This window comes from Protopterus annectens, chromosome 13.part0 (genome assembly GCF_019279795.1).
Source record: "Protopterus annectens isolate FY-2018-M chromosome 13.part0, PAN1.0, whole genome shotgun sequence".
Classification (NCBI taxonomy): Eukaryota; Metazoa; Chordata; order Ceratodontiformes; family Protopteridae; genus Protopterus; species Protopterus annectens.
This window is the reverse complement of record NC_056747.1, coordinates 1238921057-1238940117: the sequence shown is the minus strand read 5'-3', so window position 1 is coordinate 1238940117 and position 19061 is coordinate 1238921057. Positions and strand designations below refer to the sequence as shown.

General features: G+C 39.8%; 1 protein-coding gene across 4 annotated transcripts in view; it reads left to right on the top strand.

The window, feature by feature from the left end:
* Positions 1-19061, top strand: part of GRN (granulin precursor) — an 891963-nt gene that overhangs the window by 379195 nt on the left and 493707 nt on the right. For all 4 annotated transcript variants that reach the window (XM_044055245.1, XM_044055246.1, XM_044055247.1 and 1 more), the window contains exons 10-11: positions 3242-3339; positions 5718-5847. In XM_044055245.1, the coding sequence (XP_043911180.1) occupies positions 3242-3339; positions 5718-5847 (228 nt within the window). The remainder of the gene's footprint in view (positions 1-3241; positions 3340-5717; positions 5848-19061) is intronic.

Below are 19061 nucleotides of genomic sequence, written 5' to 3'. Positions count from 1 at the left end.
CTCAGGCTGAGGAGCAGCCTTCAGTGCCATGAAAGCACAAAGCACATGGTCACCCTCTCAAAGAAAAGATCACATCAATATAAAAGTAATGGGAACACTATTCTTGGCACTTTAGGCCTTTCAGTCTCTCCTCACCCCAGGGCCCTTAAAAGTTATAACAAACAGCATGACAGTGCTCTGGTATGTAAAGCAGGGGGGGACCAGGTCTTACCTCCTGTACAGGCTAGCTCTATAGGTATGTGAGCTGGCAGTCAAATTATAGACACCCCTTCAGGCAGTATACATTCCCTTCAGCATGAATGTTTTGGCAGACACTCTCAGCAGGTCCAAAACTTCATGAATGGATACTTCACAGGAACGTATTTTTGGATATTGTCCACCAATGGGGTATTCCATAAGTGGATCTCTTTCCCTCTCCCATGAACAGAAGGCTTTGTTTATTTTGTGCCAGACACCAACATCCTCTGGCCTGGAAGGTGGACACCTTCAGCTTCTCATAGAGAGGGATGCTCCTATATGCATTGCCTCCCCTGTTTCTAATTCCAAGAGTCCTTCTGAAGATTCGGCAGGACAGACCAAAAATCTTGTTGGTGACTCCCTTTTGGCCAAAACAGCATTGGTTCCCCTTATACATGCATTTAGCTAAGGACAGTCACCACAAGTTACCTCGCAGAGTGGACCTACTCACACACCACAAGGTCACTCTCATTTACCCCCCATTTGTCAACTCTACAGATGACATTGTAGGTGATAGGGCCTTAAATCCTTTCAGACACCATTTTTCAGAGGACATCCTAAGGCTATGCAGGAGGCAGGAAACCCAAAACAAGAAACTTATTTATACAAATAGAAACAATTTTCATTATGGTGTCTCTCATGTAATTTGGACCCACTAACGATGGACATCCCCACAGTTCTGTCATGTCTGTGTGAGTTGCTGGATGCTGGCCTAACTTATTCTTCAGTGAAAGTGCACATGTGAGCCATCTCTGCCTGTCTGTCTCACCCTTATTGGCTTCCAGGTTTGAGGCCAAACCATTGCTCAAAGGTGTCTTCCACATGAGACCTCCTGAGGAGCACATCTCCACCTCCCTGGGATCTTAACTTTGTCTTGGAAAAACTGACCTTAGCCCCATTTGAGCCAGCAGCTTCTGCCTCCTTAAAATTCTGCTCCTGGAAAACTATCTTGCTTCTGGCAATCACTTCTGCCAGAAGGGCTTTGGAATTGCAGGCCGTTATGGCTTCCCCTCCCTTCCTTGTCTTCCATAAGGATGGGGTTTCTCTCCACATCAACCCCTCCTTTATGCCTAAAGTGATCACTGAGATATCACTAAACCAAGAGATACACCTTCCCACCTTTTCCCTTCTCCCAAACCTTTGTACATGCACAGACAGCTTAGATTTTATCTAGACAAAACCAAGAGTATCAAGAAATCTGACCAGCTGTTTGTCTCCTTTCATCCTAGAGCCCTAGGACCCCCAGTCACTAAACAGACTATTTCCAACTGGATTTCTAATGTCATCACCTTCTGCTGTGAACACCATGGAAAGAGCCTCCCATCCTCAGTTAGGACTCACTATCAGGGTCATGGCCTTATCTGGCACTTTATTCAAAGGTTTGGACACCAATTCTGTTTTGAAGGCAGCCGCTTGTCTTCAGTTCATACCTTCACCAGGCATTACAAATTGGACAACATTTCTAAATCCAGGGCAGGGTTCGCTATGGCCATTCTTCACGGCTTCCTGGAAAACTCCTCTGCCCTACCTCCTCCCTCACCTTCTCCTCACTAGCTTTTGCATTCTCCCTCACATAAAGAATACTGCAACAGCAGAATAGAAGGACATAGATTAGTTGTGTAAAGTCTTACCATAATATTACATGTCCTTCTATACTTTGTTGCAGTATTCTCTCCCACCCTACACCCCCCTGCATTTGATCTTCCTTGGATGTACTTGGCCTACATTCCTGCCATTCAGGCGTTCTCCCTGGGGCTTGAGGATGGTGCATGCATATGTCACTTTTATAGCCTATGTCCAATAGCAGACTACGTGCGACTATGCACCCTAGGCACTAAAGACTTTTGTGTACTGGCCTATGTCGGGTCGCTTGGCAGGCAACTCCCTCATGTAAAGAATACTCAACAGAGAAGAGGAGGACATCTAACATTATGGTAAGATATAACATCTTGGTAAGATTTTACACAACTAATCTTTACGGTAGGTTTACTTACACAGCTGTACTTTTTAGTCATTGACACTAAAACACATGCAGTGAGTGTGTCTGCCTTTCCTGGAGACCATCATGCATTAGGACAAAAAGTAGCACATGCAAGGCTTTGAGGCCTATCAAACTGAGGAAGTTCTTGATAGATGACTTTTTTTTTTGTATTCAAATGGGTTCACAGTGTCATATCCATTTCCATTCAGATCTGTGGTGTAGCATCATTTATAAGGGATGTGTCATTGTTCTGCAGACACCTATGGTAGTTTGATTATTTCTCAGTAATAACTGAATTGGGATATTATGAAATCTGGCAGCCTGTAGAACCACGTCTTATGCTGTGAATTGCATGTGCCATTTTTGTTGGCCACATGCTAACTGTAAGAAATGTTGACTTAGAAAGTACAGACTCTGAGCAAACCATTTTTAAAAAGACTCCTAGAAGGTTGTTCAGTATTGTCTTATTTTCCTTGTCAGGAGGATATCACTTTGGTTATATTGTACATTTAGGAGTCCCCTGGAGTATGTGGTTCATTTTTCACCAGATGTCAGGCATAGCTTGTATTCCAGAACTCAGTTGTCAAACAAATCATTAAAAAAAGAACAATATACAATATATAGCTTACCTTCTCTAAATATGTCACTACCTACTTTCCTTAGATGTAAAACAGCTTATCACTCACATAGGTTAATTTTTTTTTAAACCTTACTGGAATATTCTCTGTACTTTCCATCCATGATTGCAGTTCCAGTCCCACCAATAATTCAACTGCTGCTCAATTTCTATCCTTTTATCCAGCCAGTCTCTCACTTTTCACCCCTCTAATTATTTAAGTGTTGCCACTCTGCCACTATCCTTTCCATGACCTACTGTTCCCAACCTGTGTCCATGTCAGCTTTGGTCAGTGGATGTGGTTTAAATATAGTCTCAATTCCATGCAAGATAAAACTGTAATTGAAGGCTGTGCAGATTTTATTCTGAAATGACTAAATTTCACTTTGTGTTTTATTCCCTCCCAGTGAAAGATGTTCCATGTGATGATACATCCAGCTGTCCAGATGGGTCGACTTGCTGTAAAATGGCTTCTGGGGCTTGGGGCTGCTGCCCTATTCCAGACGTAAGTTTACTTTTATTGGTTTACCATCTTCATCAATGTGCTTGAAGGGGGACCTGAATCACTTCACTTGGACACTCTGTACGTTGTTTATTTTTTGGTTATGTTTTGTACTGCAAGCATAATGGCTCAGGTTAGACAGGGCTGATGTGAATGCAGTTGTCATGAAATTGTTTATTAACTCAGTAAAAATTGTCAAGGAAGAGTGGGGGTTTTTTGCATTGTTTTAGACTATCCTGGGTAGTCTGTTAACTTACAAATAGCATTTCACAAAATACTAGTGTGTAAACCAGGGTTGCCAGATGTCCCTTTTTGAGCGGGATTGTCCTGGGATCAGCAGCCCGATCCCAAGTCCTGCACTAATCCTTGCGAAACAGCCTCCGTTTTTTTTTTTGATTGGCCCATATACTGTCCTATCAAAAATCGCTAAACACGGAGCTACTAGCTCCTACTTTTCCTCCCTAAAAACATCACCACACTGAAAAGTACATTTACCATCTTATCCTGCAACAACACTATCATCTCTGCTGAATCTGGTACTAAATTGCTAGGTGTTACAATAGATGATCAGCTTAAGTTTGTTCTCCATATTACTAACTCGGTAAAAAGAACTCATCAGAAACGTGGACACCTTTTCTGTAGCAAGAAATACTTAACTAACACTAGCAGAATAACTCTCTCCCAGGCTTTATTACTCCCAACACTCCTGTACAGCTGCCACGTATTCACAAACCCAAATTCTACACTTATTTCCAAGCTTGAAACTACCTATAATAAGATCGCCAGATTTGAGGCTAACCAAACCTACAAGTCACACCACTGCTTAGCACTACAGCAACTAGACTGGCTGGAATTCCCTCAGCTGCTCCAACTATACCAACTACAAATCGTCCACTCTATCCTCTATTTACCCTCCTTTTTCCCCAGCCTCTCCACTATCATATCTAAATATTCCCCTGCTAGGATGTTACTCAGCTCAAATCAAGAATTATTAGACATCTACAAACTCAAAACCAAACTAGGCTGCCTTCTCTATAACTATAACCCAGCTACATCCTGAAACCAACTCCCCTTGGAAATAAAATCCCTCCAGCATAGGAAAAGATTCAAATTAGCCACAAAGGAATACCTAAAAACAAAGTGGTCTTGCCACTGTAGCCAACCACCCTGAAACCACCATCCTTTCACCATCTCACTCTTAATGTATCTCTAACACTGTTTCCCTGCCTCTTCTACCTCTTCCCTTCCTCTGTCTCCAACCATTCTTATCTCTAACGGTCTCAAAACAACCTACCTGTCTAGTCTGTCTCCTATACTCTACCTCTACCATCTCCTACTAGCCATTCTTACTTTCCTTTCTTGCTTCCTAACTCCTATACAGCTAGATCCTACCCACCTTAAATAAGCATCTGCCTATTAACTCATTTTGCTCTAAGCAGCTTAAATAATATTGTAACTAGTCACATTTTCTTCTGCTAATTGTTTAAAGCATTGTTTGTAACAACTCACATACTTGTCTGCCAATTGTTAATACTCTGTATAATTGAATTGCCTGAGGAGCTTTTTTTCTCTCCAGGTCTTTGCTTGGAAGATCCTATAGCTGATTGTTACTACTATGTTAATAAAATTTAATAAATTGTTTTCTAGTCCTGAGGATCTTTTCTCCCCGGGTCTCTGCTGAAAATGAGCCAAAAGCTCAGCCAGACTAACCCGGTTAACAAATGTAAAATAAAATAAATAATAAATAAATAAGCTACTTGTGTTTAATGCAGACCATCAGACAGTTCTTCATTAAACACAAGGAAGCTCTGTGTTTACAGACGGACCTTTTTTTTTGTCTTCATTTAGCGTGAAAGACTTTTTTTTTTTTTTTCCTTCACTTATTGTGGAAGACCTTTTTTTTTGTGTCCCTACCTGGCCAGTCGGAAATCTGGCAACCCTGTAAACCCAGTTTTAATCAGCAGAACCTTTACTGGACACTCTCTTGTTTTATCCTGTCTAGTAGCCAATGGCTTGTGCTATTCTGCATAGTACTTGTATACCTCCCTTTCAAAGTTGTTCTGAAAATCCCCTGCTCTGTGTTTTGAATGTGGGCTTTTAATGAACTACTATTTATAACTTCAGTTTCACTGATGGGCTAAAACTTTACTTTGCATGGTTTACTGTCTGCATGATTTGTGTTGTCAGTTTATTTTATGCGTTTGGCATTTGGTATTCACATTTTTTATATTGTAAGTACAGTTTCTACCAAGCAATTTACTTCCACTTCTATCTGTGGGTTCCTATACATAGTGGATGATAAAAGTATGGTGGCCATCTTCTGTTCTGTTGACTTGATAAATAAGCTTCAGTTAACCATCCTCTGCCATCTATTTTTCCAGGCTGTTTGCTGTGAAGACCATGAACACTGCTGTCCGCAGGGAACAAAATGTAACCTTCCTGCTCAGACCTGTGATGATTCCAAAGGAAGCACATCACTTCTTACCAAAACTGCAGCGCTGAGAAAAAACAGTAAGTGCAAAGGTCTCTTAATGCATTCTGACTTTTGTTTTCCTTCTTATGGAAGACATTGTTTGCTATTAATCTCCTGTATTGCAACATTAAAAAAGTCAATGTAAAAAAAAAAAAAAGGTTAGAGCAGAACTTCCCAGGACTGGGAACATGGAAGAAGTATAGAATTCTGTTTTTGACTGCAGTTATGTATGTTTGGAACTGGACCTGCCTTTTCCCAAAGGTGGCTGTGGTTTGAGTAGAGTTTGTGACTTTTTGCAGATCTAGTCCAATGGCTGCTGGCTTTGCATGGCTGAATTATCCAGAGAAATTCGTAGGCAGCAACAGCAATTGGCATGTATCAAGGGTAGTGATGGAGAACACAATACCCATCATCTGCTGCTGGAATGCTGAGAAGAACTTGGAAGAGAATGTCTGACTTTTTTCACAGACATCTGCTAAGGTTATGCTTTCCAGTGTGAGCCACAGAGACTGTTCTGATTTCCAAGAAATGCAGTCCAAACCATGAAAAATCATCCAAAAAGCTCACTCTGGATATAAAACACAAACCACTTTTATTTTCCACTTATATCACAACGTAGGTAAGCGCTTTTGTCCCAAATTCAATTTTTACAGGAACTTCATCAGACAAACCAAGAAGTCAGTCACATCTATAAATACTCCTAAAACATAACATCACTTCCTGCAACATGTTTAAAGTGATAAATCATCAAAAAAGTATTTTATAAAATTACATTCATAAGACCAACAGAATCCTGAATCTGTTTGTAAAAAGTTCAGTCTTTCGATTTCAACAACAGTACAAATCATTTTAAGATGTCTTGCTAAACAAATATATATCTTGGCAAATATAAAGACATATAGAAAGACATTTTTATCGTCAAACACTGGCAGTGGTGAATCTTTATATAATTTAGGCTCCACTTTTGGAACATTAACTGAACAAACCAATAGGTATAGAACAAGTTTTATTACAACTTTTTCTATTGATGTCTATGAGATAAAAAACATCTTGGAGAAAAATTGGGCACTTCTGACAGGTGAAACAGACGTCAGAGCAATTTTGGGGGAATAGTCCTACTTGTGTATTTTGTAAAGGGAACAGCATCAAAACCTTACTTGAACATAAAAGGAAACCCCACAAAAATGGCCATATGTATAAATGCTGGTCTTGTAAGTTTTGCCCTTATATACTAGAATTGAAAGAATTAATTATAAAAGGGATGACAATTCAAATCAAGAACAGCTATAGCTGTTACACAGAGAGAACTGTTTATGGTGCCTTGTAAATATATGTCCTTGTTTTTACATCGGAAAAACTAAGCGTAAACTCAAGAATAGGATAGGGGAACATCTCAGGAATATCAGGGACAATTGTGACACCAACGCTGTTGCTAAACACATTATACAGCGTTCTGGGCACAAATTTAAGTTTATTATTCTTGACATTACTTCTCCTCCTTGTAGGGGAGGTGCATAGCAATATTTATTAGAGAAAGCTGAATTGTTTTGGCAAATACATCTAGATTCCACCCGTTGGCCTAGGTTAAATGAATGTTTATCTATTACCAGTCTTTTAAAACTAAAAACACTATGTAGATAAGTGGCTCACTTGGTAGAGCGTTAGCTTCTTAAATCAAAGGTTCTGGGTTAGAGCCTTGGCTTGGGTGCTATATTCTATATTTTAGGTAAAAATGTCTTTCTATATGTCTTTGTATTTGTCAAAATATATATTTATTTATCAAGACATTTTAAAATGATTTGTACTCTTGTTGAAATCGAAAGACTGAACTTTTTACAAACAGATTCAGGATTCTGCTGGTCTTATGAATGTAATTTTATAAAATGCTTTTTTGATGATTTATCACTTTAAACATGTTACAGGAAGTGATGTTATGTTTTTAGGAGTATTTACAGATGTGACTGTGATTTCTTGGCTTTTCTGATGAAGTTCATGTAAAAATGTAATTTGGGATGAAAGCGCTTACCTACGTTGTGATAAAAGTGGAAAATGAAAGTGGTTTGTGTTCTATATCTGGAGTGAGCTTTTTTGGATGTTTTTTCGTGTTCTGGTTTCCAGACAGTTCACAAATAGTTATTAAGCAGTGTCAACTCTTTGTAGCATTTAATGCTTTATTCACCTGAAGAGAATTCTCCATACAGGGGAATACCTTAAAACGTATGACTTGCAGTACAGTCTTGAAATGGCAGTGGGCTTCGAAATGTGATTGCTGCTGTTAGAGAAGGCACAGACAAAGTTGAATGGTGGTATAGATAGATAGAGGATGAAAAAATAAAAGAATACGCTATCTGTATGGCACAGACCAGTGCAGCCCTGACTTTGACCAAGGGGTCCTTGATTCAATTAACATATCTGTTCAGTATAGGAGCCAGGTCGGTAAAGAGTGAATAGCCAGCACGTGATGCCCTATCACAGGGCAAAAGGGTGCAGTTGCTGTATCTTTGGAGCTTGTAGTGGAGATTGGAGGGTGACACTATCACTTAGAAAATGAGCACAACATGAAAGAAAACCATGTTGGAGAGCGAACATTCTCCTTCAGTGTATTAATGTATGAGGAGAGCCTGATAAATATAAGCCCATGGCTTCTCAGAAATGTAAACCATGAAGCACTTATTCAGTGGGAGGGGACAAAAGAAGGTTGTTATATTGATTAACCTTGGTAAATGGCTAAACCACTGTGTTTAATAAGCAAGATGAGTGGAAGAAAAGTAGCTGCAGCAACAGTAGTTACAAGCATGCGTGTCTGTGTGTGTGAACACTCATGCACATATGTGCTTGTAAGTTTGCACTACATCTGACAACAGCAATATGAAATACAATGCAGTGGCATTAACTGCAATTATTGGTTGCATAAACTCATTCTTTAGATCACCACTGGACATGTGAGCTTCACACAGCTAATTATGTGCATGCGTCTGTGATCATGCCTATATGGAACCAAGTTTGTGAATGATGCCAAGTCCATTGCCTGTGTATCTGTTTGTGTGTATATGTGTAAGTGACCGCCTGTGTGTCTCAGTACACACTATTCAATACTTGTATTTTTCTAAGTACAATCATATCCAGCAGGATAAAAGTTACAGGGAAATGATGGAACTTACAGACGTGAGGAAGCCTAATTTGTGGCATCCAGCCTCAGAGCACCCCTAACTGGAATGTTATTTCCCTCTAGTGCCCATCCTATTCAGCATTATTGCTAGTATGCACTCTGCTTCTTTCTGCAGTAAGGACTTTGGAGTCATATGCTATTGATGGTTACTACACTGGATTATATATATGGTGTGCATGAACCATCCTTGCTTACTCTGCTGCCAGTCTGACAAAATGTATTCCACATCCAAATTACATTTCCTTGCATAAATAAAAAAAAATCCTTACCAAACTGCAATATGCTTTGTTATTATCGGTCACTTTTTAGAGGGGCAGCATCAGTGAGACAGGTCAGCTAAGTATGTATTCTCTATTCTTCTGTTGTATCCAAAATGGGAGAGCAACATGGTGTCAGAACCGTGATGGAAGCAAATAAAATCCAGAGCCATGAGGTGCGAAGGTAAAACTGAGAGAAAAGTGCATGTACAAGTACTCTGCAGAATAGCACAAAGACAATGCACATGTCACTAATGATATGGCAGGATGTCACTCCCAAGAAATGAGTGAGTGAATGGGTCAGTAGAGCAAGGGTGGATGAATGCTTTATTACATCTCTAGCATTTGCTCCTTTTTCTTGCAGTCGTGTGTGCATGTAAGAGACTGCTGACATTAGACCTGTCTTTCCTGAATTAGAGCTGTGTTCTTTAGCCTATGTAATAATTTGAATCAAAAGATCCGCATTATGACTCTGAGCCATAGGTTGTCCATGATGTGACAGGAAAGGAACAATGGAAGTCTAGGTTTCTCTTTTGTCCTTGAGATAGAATGCTGTAGAGATAATTGCAGTCTCTTCCTTATCCCCTTAAAGAGCAGTGACACAAGGAACTATACACTATATACTCTTCTGAAACCTATAGCATATGTATAACAATCATAGATGGAAGGTGTAGATTGCAGTGTAAGTGATGTGCACTGTATCTTTAAGAAGTATGTCAAGGCTTTACGTGCAGATGTAAAATCCCAGACACGTGCACTCTGTGGGGCCATTTTGTAAGAGCAGTCAGAGTGATAGCATGCATGAATGCAGTTGTTGGTTTGTAAACAAGTTAAAGTCAGTAACCTTAATTAATTATGTGTTTGTATAAAATAAAGCAGCTTGAACAGAACCCATGAAGACTCTTGTATTGTATCCAGAATGGGAGAGCAATATGGTGTCAGAACCGGGATGGAAGAGAATAAAATCCAGAGCCATGAGGTGCAAAGGTAAGAGTGAAGGTAAAACTGAGAGAAAAGAGCACAAACATCGCAGAAAAGAATCAAAGGTAATGAGAAGTAGCGCAAATTGTTTACTTGATAGAACAGACAAAAAGGGGCATTACAAGGGCACAAGCTGCAATATTAAGCAAGAAGAAGCATGAAAAGTTTAACTAAAGGGAAATGTTTAAAGTAAATGTATTTGATGGAGCGATTAAGAGTAAAGCTAAACGATCATGTTTAAAGATAAAACGAGCATGCGTAAAGCAAAATGAGTGTGTTTCAAGCAAAACTGGGCATGTTTAGAGTAAAACAAGTACAAGGAAAGTACATTGGGCATGCAAAGGGCTTAAATCAGCAAAATGAATATAATAAGGGCAAAAAAGGGCACATTAAGCAGAAATAAAGGAAGGCGACTGCCTGTGTGTTGGCAAAGTGCTATGTTTTGGCATAACTACAACTTTGTATTGTATCAAGGGCATAACTAAAGTTATTTGAAGTATCTCAAAGTATGTAAAAGTGCTTACAGTGTGTGCTTATTACTCTGCATGTGTTTGAAAAGTTTATTGTGTGCAAAGTGCAACTATTTCGTGAAATATGGTCAAAGTATAGCCATTTTGAAAAGTTTCTTGTGCTGGCTGTGTCTTTTTGCAAACTGCCACCATTACACTGTGTTCCTTGCACTGTAGAGAATTATCTAGCAAGGTACTGCATTTTGGGGACATCTCCGTGTGCTGTATGCAGTTATTTGCAAAGTGCAATTACTTCGAAAAGTTATTGAGTTTAAGGGAAAGAGATGTCTGATTTATTCGCATTGTGCAGTTATTCGATGTTTCTTACACTGATAAGAGATGATTTCTTGCAAAAGACGCCATTACAAGAGTGTTACAGTGCCTGAGAGTTATTCAGTCAGTCTTGGATGCAAAGAGTTTGTTTTGGCAAGTGATGCTTGATCGCAAATCTTCATTTCTAACAACTTTTTATACTCCATCTGGCAGATACAGATTCCTAAGGACACTATTTGGAATAAATTCTGCAAGTGAAGTCTTTCAGCATCAATGGAGCAAATTTTTTTGGGTTATCCTTGTGCCATAATAGTAGATTTATTGTTCGGAGGCATTAGTGAAGCAGAGCATGACAGAAACCTAGAGAAAGTTCTAGATAGAGCATGTGAAGTAAACTTGAAGCTGAATCCTCTGAAGTGTAAATTCAGACTTCCAGAAGTTACCTGTGTTGTTCATTTGTTCACATGTACAGTCTTGAGACCAGACCCAACCAATCAAACCGTTATTCTTGAAATGTCAGCACCAGATAATGTACAAGCTCTGCAACATTTTCTAGGCATGGTCAACTACTTAGGAAAGTTTATACCAGACTTCAGTGAGTTGACAGCAGCTTAAAGAAAGCTAACATGCACACATGTTGCATGGTCATAGTTGGAGCAGCACCAGAAGGCGTTTGAAGACCTTAAGCAGAAAATTGCCACCCCACCTACATTAAGATACTGTGAAGTGAACAAACCAGTTCCTATTTTTTGTGATGCTTCAAAATTTGGTCTTGGTGCAGTCATACTTCAAGAGGGCAGACCAGTAGCCTATGCATCTAGAACACTTACCCAAACTGAGATGCGGTATGCTCAGATTGAGCAAGAGCTTTTGGTAATAGTATTTGCATGTTCAAAGTTTCATGATTTTATTTATGGTCGAGCTATTCAGATTGAAACTGACCACCAAGCTGATGTTACTACTCCAGCGCGATTATAGAGAATGATGTTCAAATTGCAAAAGTGCAGTTTCAAAATGGTCTACACAAAAGGGAAATTGCTTTATCTAGCTTGTACCTTATCCAGATTGCCCAGAAATACCACAGAACAGTTTGGAGCAGAGAATTTTGACCTTAATGTGATGTCAGTGCGTAATTTTTCCACCACTAGACGTGATGAGCTTTAGTGATCACAAGCAGACTGACCCAATTTTGCAGAAGGTCAATCACTGCATTCATATTGGATGGCCATCAAAGCAGTCTAGTGTACCACCTGAAGTCCAAACCTACTTTCCTTACAGAGATGAATTGTTGACAGAAGATAGCATTATTTTCAAAGGTCCTAAAATGTTTGTTCCTGCTTCCTTTCAACAAGAGTATATCCAGATTTTGCATTGTGGTCACCCGGGATCAACATCCTCTAAGAGAAAAGCCAGAGAGTGTTTTGGCCTTCCTTACCAAAAGACATTGATAAAGTACTTTCCTTTTGTTCAGTATGCAGTAGTACTAGACCGCATTTGCAAAGAGGTCCACTTCAGCTAAGTCCAGTTCCTGAACTACATTGGTCGAGCATTGCAGCTGATATCTTTGAGTGGAACAATCAACACTATTTGGTTTTTGTAGACTCTCATTTAAATTGGTCTGAGATTGATCTACCTAACCTAACTTCCACTACTGTTAGTAAAAGCTGAAATGCCATTTCTCAGTTCATGGTAGTCCACACAAAGTTCTTTCTGACAATGGTACTCAATTTACTAGCCAGTTGTTTCAGAAATTTGCAAAAGTGTGGGACTTTGTATATGTCACTAGTTGTCCTGAATATCCTCTGTCCAATGGTGTAGCTGAACTTGCAGTACAGTGTGCAAAGCAATTACTTGAAAGGTTAAATCGTGGTAATACTGATGTGTTCTTGAATTTACTTAATCTCAGAAATGTACACTGTGACTATATTCTTGCCTCACCTGCTTAAAGACTACTTTCCAGGCAATCTAGAACTACGCTACCCATTAATTCCAGTCTGTTGAAGCCTAAACCTAAGAACAGTAAAACTATCAAGGCTCAGTGGTTTAAGAAGCCTAATATGCAGAAATCTAGTTACGACCGATCGAGTATATTACTTAGTCTGCTGAGGGAAGGAGAAGGCGGTAAGAATCCAGGCAACAACAAAAGGTTTTGATCGAATAGGACAGATTACAGGCATCTGTGCTGAATCAAGATCTTACTTGGTAGACTCCGAAGGTGTGGAATGTAGGAGGAATTGTAGATATCTTCTTCCTGTACCAGAATCACCTTCACCATCACAACATTGTTTCTGTGTTGCAGGCTTCAAATCTGAGTGACTCAGACACTGTTCCTATACCAGAATGCGTTCAAAATTCTGACTCCATTCCGGAAAATGATCAGAACATTCCACAGGGCAAACATTCTGCAGAGACCGTTCCAGTTGCTAAATCTCATTTACCATTTTATATCACATGATATGGACGAATATTAAACCCTAGTGTGAAATACGCAGCAGCGTGGACCTGATGAGACTTGATTGTGTGTGTGTATGTATGTGTATACATATATATATATATATATATATATATATATATATATATATATATATATATATGTGTGTGTGTGTATATATATATATATATATATATATATATATATATATATATATATATATATATAGGTACTTTTCCGTTATCGGGGCAACACTTTAAACGTGGTAGCTGGTGGTGGAAGTCATCACACAGGTGCTTATTTAATGTGTTAAATTGTGCACTGTAAGCTAATTCATCGTGGTGAATAAATTTGGAAAAAGTGTGTCTTTTTAGTTTAACCCTTTCAAATCAGTTGCTGCCCCTTAAAAAAAAATAGCTTCAGAACTAACAGCTGTTTTCCAATTCAAATAGTGATGCAGCTATTAAAGTGTTTGAAATGTTGTCAGCTATCATTCTTTTACTTTAAAGGTAGTTGTGATGCAATCTTACTTACATTTCTTCTATAACTACTATGTACATGACAACAAGAAGGTGAATCACTTGTTTAACTTCTGTATATTTCTCGTTTCTGGATAACACGGCAACTCTTTCAGAGCAATAGCTGCAACTTTAAAAAAAACGCATTCATAGATAACAGCTGCTTTGATTCAAAACGTAAAGCTCATCAGGCCTAACAGGAGAGCCAGGATTCTGATCACAGGTGGAAGATGCCAGATAATTCAGATTACTGTATCTATTTTTGTATTGGTAAAGTAAGAGAGAAATGTATTTATTATTAACATTTATTTACTATTATTATTAACATAAATAGGGAATACTAATGCAGCTCCTCATAATCTGCAGTAATGCGAATCCAACTGTTGGCCGATAATGGAAAATTATCATTAATGTCTAAAAGTAAGAAATTATGGAAGGAGTAATGCACTGTACACACGCTGCTGCAAAGTGATACATTTCTCGTACTTGATAACACAGCAACCCTTTCAAAGCAGTAGCTGCCACTTAAAAAAAAAAACATTAATACATAGCTGCTTTCCGAGTCAAAACGTAAATCAGCTGTGCGAGGATTCCAATCACAATTGCAAGATGCCAGATAATTCAGATTACTGTATGTATTTTTGTATTGGTAAAATAAGACAGAAATGTACTTATTATTAATATTTAATTATTATTATTATTATTAACATGAAAAATACAGACTAGTAATGCATCTCCTGATAATCTCCAGTACAGCTATTAAACTGTTGCCCCGATAACGGAAAAGTACCTATATATATATATATATATATATATATATATATGTAAAATCTGCGTATTTAGCATTGTATAATGCATGACAAAGAATTACCTATGACTTCTGGATGCCAGTAACTTATTGCATCGTATGATCTAATCCTCAAAGAGGGAGGATGTAGATTGGAGTGCAAGTGATATGTGCTGTGCAAGTTATATGTGCTGTATCTTTAAGATGCGAGTCAAGGCTTTACATGCAGATATAAAATCCCAGACACGTGCACTCCCTGGGGCCATTTTGTAAGAGCAGTCACAGTGATAGTATGCATGAACACAGTCGTTAGTTTGTATATAAGTTAGTCAGTAACCTTAAGTAATTATATGTTTGTATAAAATAAAGCTGCTTGAACAGAACTCACGAAGACTCTTCTATTTTATCCAGAATGGGAGAGCGACAGAAGGGATCTGTCCTTCCTAAAATCATTCCAACAAACCTCTTCAAAAAGAAAATGGAAGACACAGAAGAACAGGGGCTTGACTGCATAGGATTACGGTGTACATCTTTGCTTCTGCCTACTGTGTCTTCTCTCTGTCCCCAGTAAAATCATCTGGGTGAGTTCGGGTGATTCCTAAAAGACCTTACAAATACCTGGTTGCATCTGACTGCAAGTAGCAGTGGTCACCAGGAAAGAACTTGCTGAACAAAGTTCTACTGTCAATCTTCCCAATAGAGACTCCAGGGTGTTTGACAGGTTTAGGAAGCGTGTGTATGCATCAGTGATATTCGCTCTAAGGTCACTGAACTATTTGGCACGTCACAAGATTTCACATTTGATCAAGGAATTTTCCAATGCCCTCTCTGGGTCCATGTCGGAGGAGGACAAGAAGACTGTTTCTTTGCAACTGGCCTTCAGTCCCTGTCAAACGCTTCTATGAGACTCTTTTCCCATTCCTCAAAAGGTTCTCTGAGAGCTGCTGGTTTAGGAATAATTGCAAAATAGCATATCTGGATACTTCTCTGTGAGTTTGGGGAGTCTTTCAAGCCATTGTTCATCAATGTGCCTTTTGAAGGCTGTACCTTATTTGGCTCCAAGGTTAAAGAAAACTTATCCAGGAGTGAACAAGATAGGAAGGCATTTATTTGCTGTGGTGACGAGATTTACTACACTTCTAAGGACTTTTTCCAAGAATCAGAGAGGTGGTAGGAAAATGTGGTGTTGTAAGTTGCAAGGGTCTTCTCATGACATCTATAGACACAGGTCTCAGTGTGGCAGAAGGGGAAACTTAATAATAGACACCCTTGCAGCATAGGAGTTCCACAAAACCAGGGCTTCAGAGGTCCCTTCTCTGAGAAAACCTACCAGAGCACTTGCAGGGCTGCCCAACTGCTGTACTCCAGAGGCAGTCTTGGGGGGGGGGTGCTTATCCTGCATCCACATACTTGGACAGCCAGCACCAAAGACACTTGGGTGCAAAGGATTATTTCCAGACATTATGTACCCTTTTCTGTACATCCCCCTGATCAGTCTATAAACTTCCTTACGTTCCATCTAGTTAGAGAAATGCAGCAATCATAGAAATACAAAAACTGCTGGCCCAAAGAATCATCCAAATGATTCCCCCAGACCAACAAGGATTCGGAAGTTACTCAAGGTTATTTTTGTTGCCAAAGAAAAGTGGGGACTGGAGACCTATATTTGATCTAAGTAACCTAAACCAGTATGTCAACTGTTCCAACTTCCAAATGGTCATGATTCATCCATTCTGCCGCTTTTGTGCAAGGATTATTGGATGTGCTCGACAGAACTCCAGGATGCACACAGCAAAATAAACAGGTGATCCAGGTGGCTTATTCACTTCTGGCTGGGAGCCATTTTTTCCAGTTCAGAGCACTGCCCTTTGGTCTCACCACAGCCCCCAAGGTTTTCACCAAGTGCATGGCAGTTGTTGCAGCTTACCTGAGACTGCTGGGATTCTGAGTGTTTCCATACCTTGACTGGTGGCTCATCTCTGCTCCCAACAAGCCTCTACTAATCCAAGCCAGGGAGTACTTTCTCTGGCTATGTCTTCAACTGGGTATTACATTGAAGTATGCCTAGTCTGAACTCTTCCCCACTGAAGTCCTGTAGTTTATTGGTGCTTGTCTGAACATGGTGACTCAAATTGCAAGCTTACCTCAGTCGAGGATAAATATCTTATAGTGTCAAGCATCTTGGATCCTCTCACTTCCTTCCTCACCAGCAATTTATTTTATTTTATTTATTTATTTTATTTTTTAACATTTGTTTACTGGGAAAGTCCGACTTGGAACAAAGGCTATTTTCAGCAGAGGCCCTTGGAGGAATGCTCCAGATGCATGTCTTTCTAGCGTGGAAGGAAACTGGGGCATCCAGAGGAAACCCACACGAATGCAGGGAGGACATGCAGACTCTGCACAGATGGCACCTCAGTCGAGAATCGAACCGGAGAACCTCTTGCTGTGAGGCCATAATGCTACTGCTGCACCACTGCGCTGTCCAAGCAAAGTCTTTACAACTCCTGGGATCTATGGCATCTTCCATAACTCTATTACTCCTAGCAAGATATTACATGAGATTGATACATTGGATGCTTTTGCAGTACAGTGGTCTATAAGACAGTTCCTATGTGCTGCAATACAATTACAAAAATTTGCATGGAACATATTACCTGGTGGATCACCATAAAAGAAGTTTCCTAGGGGCCATCCTTTTATCCTTCCACCATCCACAGCCACAGTAATTATGGATGCCTCCCCACTAGGGTGAGAGGGACATTACTTTTGGAAGGATGGTCAAAAGCCCTTTATATTAGCATTATAGACACTTCAAGATGCTGTTCCTCCAGGGATGACTACGAACATTTTCTGTCTGGATTGCAGCCTGGTACACTGGTACATCAGCAAGCAGTAGGAACTGGGTCCTGTCCCCTATGTCGAGAGGCAATAAGAGTTTGGCAGTGGGTCACTTTCTTTTGACAATGCATATTTCAGGGAAGTCCCAACATGCTGGCAGACAAATTGAGCAGGTCCATCTTACTCCCTCACAAGTGGTTACTCAACTCTGTGGTGGCAGAAATGATTTTCTGTCAGTGGAGCCAGCAATGCAGAGCTCTCTTTGCTTCCCCTCTTAACTCCAAGTGCAGCAGGTACTTTTCCCAAATCCCTCCAGAGGGGGAGTCGCAGAGAGACTCTCTAGTCCGCAGTTGGCCCCCTGGGCTCCTGTTTGCTTGTACTCCTACCCTTCTGATTCCTAAATGTTTACAGAAAGTGTCTTACCGGAAGTGCAAAGTTATCCTCATTGCTCCATTCTGACCTTGACAAGTAGGATTCCTTTTACTGTGGTCTCATCTGGTACCCCCTCCTTGGGTATTGTATCCTAACCAGGATCTCCTTTGTCACCCATCAGGATTAACTCATCCAGAAATGTGGACTCTCAAGTGTACTGCATGGTTTCTCCTCTTCCAGGTATTCATCTCTGGTGAAGCACATCCTCTCGGAAGGTTTCTACCAGAAATGAGTTTGAGTGGGTGGGCTCATTCCACTAGATGTGTGGCTACATCCTGTACCTTTTATAGCTGACATTTGCGGAGCAGCCTCTTTGTCAAACTCGCATACCTTCATTGTTCAGTACAAACTGGACAATTTGTCTGGGTATACAGCACATTCGTTTGGCTGTACTCCAGAATTTCCTTCCTTGAAGACCACCCTGGAGTTTCTCTAGCTGGGTTTTCTGCCCCGTTAGTTGAGGAACCGATGAGAAAGGCAACATCACATACAAAAGTTATGTACTCACCCTAACTATGCAAGTGCGCTGTCTGTTTCATTCTTCCTTGACCTCCTGCCTGCCATCCTTCCTTCCTATGTAATATTTCTATTTCCAAGTCTCATATTTCTGCATGAGGAATGTTGTATTGCCTGACTGTTGATGAGCTCCAGCTCTTTCCTTCTTTTTCCTCCTTCCTTTATGCTGTTTACTGTGGGATGTTATTTTAAACTTTCACTATATTTTTTGCACATTTCAGCTACTATAGATACTTTGTAGTGTGAAAGGAGGACAGAGTCTATAATTCTGACTAGACGGGAGGATTATGGTTTAGTGGAGGAGCTCAAGCTATGGAGCCAAGTCTTTGAAAGTGTCCTAAATCTGATACGAGACCCCCATCGGTTGAGGAAGGGAGAAAACAGACAACACAAATTCATAGTTCAGGTGATTATATAACATTTGTTTATATGAACAGAATCCATATATTTCAAATATATTATCTAATTATTTTGTACATCTTTTGTTATGCTGCATTATCTTGACTGTACCTTATCATGAATTAGTATAGCTGCAATA